Genomic DNA, 9,247 nt, shown 5'->3' with positions numbered 1-9,247 from the left:
CTGTTTTGCTGCAAGCATTTAATACGAGTCAGCCTTTAAGTACAGTGCTCAGCCAGCACCCACCACCCTGGCTGCACAGAGTGCTGGGCCCTGCTCCCCCTCTCCCCAGGCACAAGGCTGTGGCAGCACCTGGGAAAGCAGAGCAGGGCCTGAGCTCAGCACTGCTGCTGCCACCCAGCACCATGGGCCCACAGGCCCTTGAGTGGGCCCAGGGCAGCTGCCTGGTCCCGCAGGCTTCGCTCCTCCTCCACCACTGCTCCAACCCCCTGGGGAGCTGCCGTCAACAGCTACACCGGGGAAGGGAAGAACCGACCCACTTTCCTCGGGCCAGGCCCCTGCCTGCGTGGGGAGAGGAGATGAGTCAGGGGTGCAAAGCATGCTGCCCGCCCACCCCTATCCCCCGGCTCTCAGGCAGCACTCACGGCGGCCGGGCGGCCGTGCCCACGCAGCTCCGCAGCGTGCTGGGGAGGCAGCAGGTCCCAGCGGGGCTCAGCTGACCGGAGTTGGGCTCTGGGGAGGCAGTAGGGCAGAAGAGCTGCTCTGCAGGATGGGGGCCTGGTCAGGGCAGGATACAGGCCATCACATGCCAGCCCCCCCTTGGGCACCCAGGGCCCCTCAGCACCCACAGCACAAGGACAGCCTTCCCTCAGAGGCGCTCCTCTTGTGTGCCTGTGCCTTACCGCATTCGCTCCCTGGTGCTGGGGTGCCGGCTGGCAACAGCACCAGCTTCTCCTGCTCCATCCCCACAAAGTGTCTCCAGAAGTCGGGTGGCAGTGAGAGGAGCCGAGCCACCACCTGGGCAGGGAAGGAGGGAGGGAGGCTGTGGAGGCCAGCAGTGCCTAGGGCAGTCTGCACCTTGGGGCTGGGCTCACCTTGCACTGCCGCGGCGTGTCCTCCATGATAGTGAGCGGTGTGGGGTTGGCCGAGCTGTGCCCCACCAGTGTGGGCCCGAACACACGTGACAGGTTCAGCACATCCATCCTGCAGTCAGGGCTGCGGGACACCCTGTGAGGGGGGACGGCGTGAGCATGCTGCCCCACCAAGGTGCCCCCTCTGCATGCTGGACAGCAATGCAACCCCCTCGCCCTCAGCACTACCGCCCTGCTATGGGGCACGGAGCATGGGGTAGGGGGCAGAGACCCTGGCAGGAGCGTGGGAGATGGGGACAGACCTACAGGAGACCCCAGCTTAGAAGGGCAAAGGACAGCTCATGCCCACAGCAGGGACCGAGACGGCTGCAGAGCTGTGACCCATGTGGCCCAGAGCACCCTACACCCAGGGGAGCCCCGACAGCCTTGGTGACCCCAGGCTGGGCTCAGTCCCTGCACCCGCGATGGGGGGAGCTGAGGGATACCCATGGGTGCCAGGTCCCCCCGGGACGAGCCCCCCTCACCTGAGCAGGTGCAGCATGAGGAAGGCCAGGGTGTCCCTGTTGGCAGGGGGCAGCTTGCTCACCACGTGGCACAGGGCCGTGCTGCAGGCAGCCTCGTCCGGGATGTCTGCGGCGGCACCGGGGAGGCTGTTACGGGAGGAGCAGCCCCTCGCCTCCCCGTGCCAGCCGGCGGCGGCCGGGGCCGCGGCTCCCCCCGGCGCAGGGCTGCCCCCTCACCGGCAGCCTGCAGGAAGGCCGGGTGCAGGCCGAAGGTGACCAGCGGCTCCTTGAGGCCCCGCAGGAAGTCCTTGAGCACCCCGCACACCACGTGGATGTCGGCCACGCCGCCGAGGCCGGGCGGCGCGCCCCCGCCGTGCAGCAGCCTCCGCTTCCACTCCCGCACCAGCTGCTCCGCGCCCGGCACCCGGTACAGCCCCGTCTGCAGGGGGAGGGAGAGGGGGCTCAGCGCCACGGCCCCGCTGCCACCGGCCCCGCCGCCGCCGCTGGCCCTACCTCTGTCAAGCCTCGCGTCTCCACCTCGGTCACGCACTGCACCACCAGGGCTGGCACCAGGGGAGGCGCGGGGGGCGCAAAGTCAGCCAGGACACCCTGGGGACAACAAGGTGAGGGGAGAGGAGAGGTGGCCCCGACCCGCTCCGCACCCTCAGGTCCGGCCGCGTCGCAGCAGCCATCCCTGCGGCAAGCCCCAGCATCCCGCATGGGGGGCCAGCCTGCCCCGGGACCCCCCCGCGCATCGCCCCTCACCTCGCGGGGCCAGGCGTGCTGGCGAGGCCGGGGCGCGCAGGGGCCAGGGCACTGCCCCCGGCACTTGGCGTGCACCAGCAGCTGGCACTGGCGGCATTTGCAGGCAGCCTTCCCGAAGCGGATGCGGGAGCCGCAGGCAGCGCACGGCTCTGGGCGGATGATCTGGCGAGGGGGAGCAGGGTCAGGGCCCCCTTCCCGCAGGCCTGCCCGCCCTGCATCCTGGCACCAGCCCCCCCATCCCCCTGGGATCCAGCGCAGCACCCAGCACCTGCCGCCTCCACCCCAACCCAGCCCTCTGGACACGGGGGGAAGAGCGCTGCCCACCCCGGGCACAGCCCCTGCACCAGGCTCCCTTCTCCAACGGGGACAAGAGGAGGGACGGGGGCACTCCGGGTTTGGGGCGGCACGCACCGTTTTGGAGGTGAACTGATGCTGGAGTGGTGGGAGGCCCCGGGGAGGAGAGGGGCAGGGGGCTGGCGCTGGCTGCCCCGCAGAGCCGTCCTCGGTGTGGCTCTCGTGCCCCGGGGCACGGCAGCCCTGATCCTCGCTGGTGCCCCACACCGTGGTCAGCTCTGCCGGGAGAGGAGATGGTGGAGGGGGGTCCTGAAAGGCAAACCGTCCGCAGCAGGGGCCTGGGGAGGCTTCCCACCTCTCCGGGGAGCCGCTGCAGCCTCGTGGCTGCCCTGGGCTGGGCGGCATTCAGGGTCTCCGCAGGACCCCGCTGCCACCACAGCGGGAGGTGAGCATCTCCCAGTGGATCCGCGCCCTCCCCAGTGATGGGAGCACCCAGAGGCCAGTCCCACACCACTGCCAAGCGGGACACACAGGGGCACACGCATGTGCGGAGCCCCCCACCCTCCCCAGCCCTTCCCACGACCTGCACGCGTGGAGAGGCGGCGTCCCTGGCGAGAGCGGCGTCGCGGCACCAGGGCGGCGGGGGGGAGGCTGCCAGCACGGCCCGGTGCCTCAGCAGGAGGGGGCGCGGGGGGGACGCTCACCTGCGGAGGTGGGGGGCGGTGAGGAAGCCGTGCCCCACAGTGCTGCAGCATCTCCCCCTGAGCTCCGCTCAGCCCCGTCCCACACCCCACGGGGCCCTGCGCAGCCAGGGATGCTGCCACCGCAGGGGATACAGGCTGCGGGGCACTGGTACCCAGAGGGGACAGATGAGCACCCAGGGGCCCCAGAGCACCCACAGGCCTGCAGGGTTGGAGGGTGCAGCACTGCCCACCACTCCCCCCTGCACCCGTCCCTGCCCCAGGTGTGCTGGGGGGCCAGGTCCCTACTCACAGCATTGGGGGGTGCCATGGAAGGACGGTGCCGCTTTGCCGCTACCACGGGGCCGATCTGAGGGGCCAGGGACACACGCTGGGGACAAAGCAGATGGGGTGATGGTAGGCAGGGCTGCCCTCCTCGCCTCTGCCCCAGCAGCCAAGCACCAAGCACCCAAGCCAAGCAGTCTCAGCCCCACAAGGGGTCCCGGTCTCACTGCCTGCCCCCCACCAGCCACTGCAGGGAACCGAGGCCCCCTCCCCATGTCTGGGCCAGGGCAGGCCAGGCCAGGCCTGCAATGCAGAGGGGTGAGCGGAGCAGGGTGTGGGATGCCTGCACGTGGGGATGAATTATTGAGGAGCCTGGCTGGGCCACGGTGCAGCGTAATGGAGTTTCTATTGATCGTGGAGGTTTGCTGAGAGCCGACGCTCCCAGCTCAGCATCAATAAATTAACCCCCCTGCCAGGCTCTTTGCAGCCTCCCATGCAGGGTCAGAGAAATATTCGGGTGCCCTTGCACTGCATGCACCCAGCACCGGCACCGTAGGCTTAGGTTGCACCCTGGCACCGTGGGGCCTGTACCAGGCAAAGAATCCCATGGCCATGGTGTGGTAGAGCAGAGCAGACTCGGGGACGCTCCCAGGACCTGCTCACCCATGATGGGGGGCAGACCCTATCTCAGCACTGGCCTCAGCACGCTCAGGCCACTGTGTCCCAGCATTTCCCTCGTACCTGCCTCTCCTGAGCTTTGCGCTTCAGGGTCTTCACCACTGTCATATCAACATCCTGAAAGGCAGGAGAGAGCCTGGGGGCTGGCAGGGTGGCATGAGGTACCCCCAGCATCCATGCTCAGCAGCACAGGGCACCTGGGGGTATCCAGCCCCCTGCTTGCCCCCAGCCAAGGCAAAGTGGCTGCCCCACTGCAGGAGTGGGGCAAAACTGCTCCCTCGCTGCCAGGCTGCTGCTGGGATAGGAGTGGGGGGAAGAAGCCAGCCCTGGGACAAGCAGCATGTCCTTCCTTACCACATCGTCCTCGGTGCGGTCATAGCTGATGTCCGAGTGGGACAGCAGAGAGTGGCACGACTCATCCACCACGGATGACCTGCTGGGCAAACCAGGGGATCAGCACAGCCAGGGATGCCCCAACCCCAGCCAGGGCATCTATTTGCATATACATTCCTACAAGCCCAAGGCTTGCAAGGATGAACACCTCTGCAAGGCCCAACCACTGTTGCAGGACAAGCCCTGGCCCCATCCCTTCCTTCAAGCCCAGCAGAAGCAAGGAGGAGATAAGCAGAGCTGAGTCCAGGACTGCTTAAGGGGCAGGGACGGGAGGCAATGGGGCAGGAGCGAGGAGCACCGCCAGGATGCTCTTTCCTGGCGAAGAGGCTGCAGCCCCATCCCAGTGGCTGTTGGCACCCAGACAGCCCCGCTCACCTCCTCCCCAGTGCCAGGGTCCCCCTGAGGCGCTGGCCCACCAGGGCACTGAGGACAGAGCGCTGCTCGCCTGTCAGGGTGGCACTGCCCGACGGCTCCTGCATCAGGAACTCGAAGATCAGCTGAAGTTTGCGCTCCTGCAAGAGGAAAGGGGCAGCGGTCAAGACCCGCAGGACAGGCTCCCCAGTGTCACTGCCCCCAGCCCCACAGCATGCCCCCGCAGCCTCTGCCGACCCCACAGACCTGTTTCTCCAGCTCAGCCTCTGCCCGGTGCCGTTTCTTCATCTCCACCTCCACCTGGTTGCGGGCATGCTTGAGCTTCACCTCCAGCGCTGCCCGCTCGGCCTCGGCGCGGGCCAGCTGCTCCCGGGCCCTGCGCCCGTCCTGCTCCAGGCGGCAGCATTTCTGGCGCGTCACCTCGAAGCACCGGGCGATCTGGATATAGTCTGGTGGAACACGAGTGGGTGGCCAGCCGGGAAGGGGCTCCCAGCCCCAAGCTCCCCCAGTTCCACCCATCAGGTAGCAGATGGGCACTGGGAGCTTGCAGCTGAGCTGGGTGTGGGAGTCTCCAGAGCGGGAGCCCCCAGGGTGCCCCCACCTGAGGGGCTGCATGCACCCACCTTCCTCGATGCCGCCACTGAGCTCCAGCAGCCGCAGCGCCCGCTCCAGCTGCGCCAGGAGGTGCCTGCAGCGCTGCCGCATCATCCTGCTGCAGAGAGATGGGGTGCATCAGAGGCACCCCCACCCCCGTCCCCCACCCCAAGCCCGGGGAGACCCTGGGAGGCAGCACGGCCCCCCTTTGCCCCCGCCGGCCCCCACGCAGCTCCCGGCAGCGCGCCCGCACCCGGCCGCCGGGGTCCGCCGCGGCCCCCGGGACGGCGCAGGCTCCGGGGGCGAGGGGCCCTGCCGGCCGGCCTATGTGGGCCGGGGGCCGGGGTGGAGCCCGGCCCGGCCCCGCCTCCGCCTCCGCCGCCCGCCGCCCGCCGCCCGGGGCCCCGCCGCCCCGACGGCCGCGGCGCGGAGGAGCCCCGCGCCCCGCGCCCCGCGCCCCGCGCTGCCGGCCCCGGCCTGCCCGGGCCTCCCGGCGTGCGGGACGGCAGCGTCGGGTGTGGGGTGCCCCAGGGTGCAGGCAGCAGTGCGGCGTGCAGGGGTGCGGAGCAGGAGTGCTGCGTGTGGGGTGCCTGGGCACCCTGGGGTGCAGGGGTGCGGGATGAGAGCATTGGGTGTGGGGTGCTCTAGGTTGCTGGGGCTGCAGGGGTGCAGGACAGGAGCGCTGGGTTTGGGGCAGGACTCCTGTATGCCCAGCAGTCCTGGGCACCCTGGGGTTCAGGGTGTGGGGTGCCCTAGAGTACAGGGCAGGAGTGCTGGGTGTGGGGTGCCTGGGGACCCTGGGGTCCAGGAGTGTGGGACGAGAGCACTGGGTGTGGGGTTCTGTTAGGTGCTGCGTGCGGGAGTGCTGGGTGCAGGACAAGAGAGCTGGGTGTAGGGTGCCGTAGGGTGCAGGGATGCAGGACGAAAGCTGGGTGTAGGGTGCAGGAGTGAGGGATGCAGGACGAGAGTGCAGTAGGGTGCCTTAGGGGTGCTGGGTGCAGCAGGGCATGACGGGGCTGGCTGTATGGGACTCCTGCTTCCCCCAGCCCCCAGTTTCCTGGGAGAGGTGCTGCTGCTGGCGTGGGTACTGTGGGGAGAACGGAGACAGACGCCCTTGGGCGGGAGCCGGAGGAGCCGGTGTCCTTGGGGCTGAGCGCGGTGTTGGCTGCCTCGCTGCGACAGCGCGTGCTGGCCCACAGCACGGCTCTCCCCGGCCCGCTGTCCCCCCAGATCGCTGTGCCCACGCATGCTAAGCGGCTGGCTGCGTGTGGCGACAACGGGTCTCGCCGTCTGTCTGGGACGGTTGGGACACCCTGGCACCCACTGCCTGATGCACCCCCCTGCTGCGCAGCATCTCCAGGTCCTTGGGGCAGGACCCCTGGGGACTGAGGGGCCATAAAGCCCACAGACCCACGGCTGGGCCCTGCAGGCACCTGCAGTGGCCTGGCAGGGGTCCCCGAGCCCCCTTGAGCCTCGGGGCTCCTGGCCGGGCCGTGTCCTGCAGATGGAGCCATCTCCCTGCCTCAAAGCCCAGCGCAGCCCTGCTTCCTCCAGCGCAGGCGCTGGGCTGCAGGGAACCTGAGCCCCCCAGCACCCTGCCAAGGGGCACCCTGGCACAGCCCCACTGGCACCTGGAGCAGCCCTCGCCAGCACAGCCCGGCCCCACAGCTGCCCCATGGGGGGGCCTTGTATCCCTGAGGTCCTGGGGGCACCAGGCAGGTCTGTGAGGGGAGGTCAGGACCACTGTGAGTGGTAGCGCGCTACCCCTCCTCTGCGCCTGTCCCAACCTGCTGCAAATACCTGGAATAGCAGAGGTGCTGGCGGCAGAGCTGGGCTCGCAGAGGGGGCCCCATGCACACATGCACAGGCACACACACGCACGCACACACACACACAGCCCTTGCCCCCCTTCATGCACCCCTGGCCCTCTCTGAGCTCCTCTATTTAAGAAAAGGGATTTTTGCACTCTGCAGGCATGTAGAAGCGGGTCCCCACCAGCCCCCTGGTGCATCCGAGGGGGGAGGCTGCTGATCAGACAGGCTCCTCTCCCTCTGCTGGTCCCACACAGGCCCCAGGTGTGAAAATCGAGGGATGTGGAAGGTAGGGCACAAATCCTAGGGAGGCATCTGAGAGACTTGGCGAGAAAACAGGCTAGTCCTGGCAGCCTGGGCTCGTCCTGGGCTATAGGGTCACAGCAGGACAGGGCTTGAACTCCCCCGTGGAGGGCTGGAGCTCGGCATGGTCGCTGTGGGGTGCATGGTGCCGGGTGCTCCAGCCTGGGGGGTGCTGCCTGCCTCGGGTCCCCGGGCAGCTCCGGTTCAGGGCCCCTTTGGGGGTCAACCCCCGTGGAGCCGTACCAGGGGGCAGAGCCCTGCAGGGGGCTGAGCTGGGCCAGCAGCACCCAGGTGGTGCTGTGCCCAGTGCTGAGCACGCTGTGCTGGTCCAGCGCGTGGGGTGTTTCTCGGAGACGCTCCTTCCTCCCAAGGTTGAATATGAGTCAGGTTTTGGAGCGACTTTAATTACTGCTGGATCGATAGGCTCGGCACGGCCAAGCAAAATCCAATCGCAGCCCCAGGGGCCTTCCTGCTCAGCCTGCTGCTGAGCGGCGCTGAGCGGCTGGGGGAGACACGCGCTCCCCGCGCTGCCGCCTTCCCCGCGGCTCGCCCGGCGCCCTACCTCCGCAGCAGGGACCCCTACTGCCGGCTGCCACGCGGGGCCAGCGTCCCAGCTCGCTCAGCCCTGGCGGGGGACCTCCTGGTGTCCCCCCACCCCACGTCCCCCTCCTGGCGCCTCCGTGCATGAGGCTGGCAGCGCCAGGAGGGCAAGGCAGGCGTGCAGGGAGCCCCTTGCAGCCTGCTGCTCTGATGCCCAGGGATGGGTGGGGGTCATTCACCGCCCACCCCGCGCGCCCCCCCTTCCCCGTCTTCTCTCCCTGGTGCTCGAGCCACCCCAGCTTGGCCAGACGCTGCATAAATAGCTGTTTGTGTCTCCGCTCGGCCCCTGCGTGGGAAATAATATCGGCTGATGGAACATAATGCCCTGCTTCACATGTTCAATTTTATCATTTTCCGAGGCAGGCAATCTTCGTTTAAAGCTGAATGGGCTGGGGAATGTTAATGAAGCGCCGGCGCTGCTCTGCACCGTGCTTTATCTCTTTGAGAATAATTTGGGTGAGCTCGGAAATAGAGTTCCCAGTCCCAATTCAAGCGGCGGCAGCACCGCGTGCCGATAAAAGTGTAATTCCTGGCCAGCGCGTGGCCCTGAATACATGACAACTTAACCCTTCGGGCCCCGCCGGGACAGCGCTGCCCAGGAGCCACCTGCCAGCCTGCCCGGGGCCCCGGCTGCGCGGCGTGCCCAGCACCAGCCTCCGCGCAGGGTCTGTCCTTCCTGGTGACATCCAGCTCGAGCCGCCACATCCTGCCCCAGCCCTGGCAAGGCTGGCGGTGGGAGCCAAAGGGAGCAGAGATAAGAGAGCAGGTGTGGAGCCCGAGGAGATTGGTCTCCCAGGACAGGCAGGACCCCCCAGGCAGCTCTCCAGCCATGTCAGCCCACAGAGCTGCCCAGGGACAGGGTCTCTGCTGAGACAGGGTGTCCTGGGTGCTGGGATGCCCTGGGTCCAGGGATGCCCTGGGTGCTGGGATGCCCTGGGTGCTGGGGTCAGGGAGTGACGTCCCTGAGGCGCTGGAGACTGTGGTGGGCTCGCAGCAAACATCCAGACACGCGGTGGGGAGCGCGGGAGCTTTGGGCTGCGTGGCCTGGCCTGGGCACCCACAGCTGGGCACCTCTGCACAGCCCCAGGGTGCCAGGGAGC

The 9,247-nt window shown here is 68.4% G+C and overlaps 1 protein-coding gene across 3 annotated transcripts; it reads right to left on the bottom strand.

The window, feature by feature from the left end:
- On the bottom strand, positions 1-5,580 carry LOC106499089 (rac GTPase-activating protein 1-like). 3 transcript variants are annotated; one of them, XM_067298555.1, is made up of 16 exons: positions 5,463-5,580; positions 5,086-5,288; positions 4,843-4,979; positions 4,429-4,510; positions 4,138-4,191; positions 3,425-3,502; positions 3,015-3,135; positions 2,549-2,709; positions 2,138-2,299; positions 1,886-1,981; positions 1,610-1,811; positions 1,394-1,499; positions 873-1,005; positions 681-795; positions 423-555; positions 1-339 (listed from the first exon to the last, which is right to left on the bottom strand). In XM_067298555.1, the coding sequence occupies exons 1-16, from the start codon at positions 5,545-5,547 to the stop codon at positions 288-290; spliced, it is 1,920 nt and encodes a 639-aa protein (XP_067154656.1). In that variant the 5' UTR covers positions 5,548-5,580; the 3' UTR covers positions 1-287. The 3 variants fall into 3 exon arrangements, with proteins under 3 accessions (XP_067154656.1, XP_067154657.1, XP_067154658.1); XM_067298556.1 differs by having other exon boundaries at positions 423-540; XM_067298557.1 differs by having other exon boundaries at positions 423-540; positions 4,429-4,507.
- Between the last annotated feature and the right edge of the window lie 3,667 nt (positions 5,581-9,247).

This window comes from Apteryx mantelli, chromosome 6 (genome assembly GCF_036417845.1).
Source record: "Apteryx mantelli isolate bAptMan1 chromosome 6, bAptMan1.hap1, whole genome shotgun sequence".
In the NCBI taxonomy this organism is placed as follows: Eukaryota; Metazoa; Chordata; class Aves; order Apterygiformes; family Apterygidae; genus Apteryx; species Apteryx mantelli.
The sequence above is the reverse complement of the archived record's forward strand: the minus strand, read 5'-3'. Positions and strand labels throughout refer to the sequence as shown.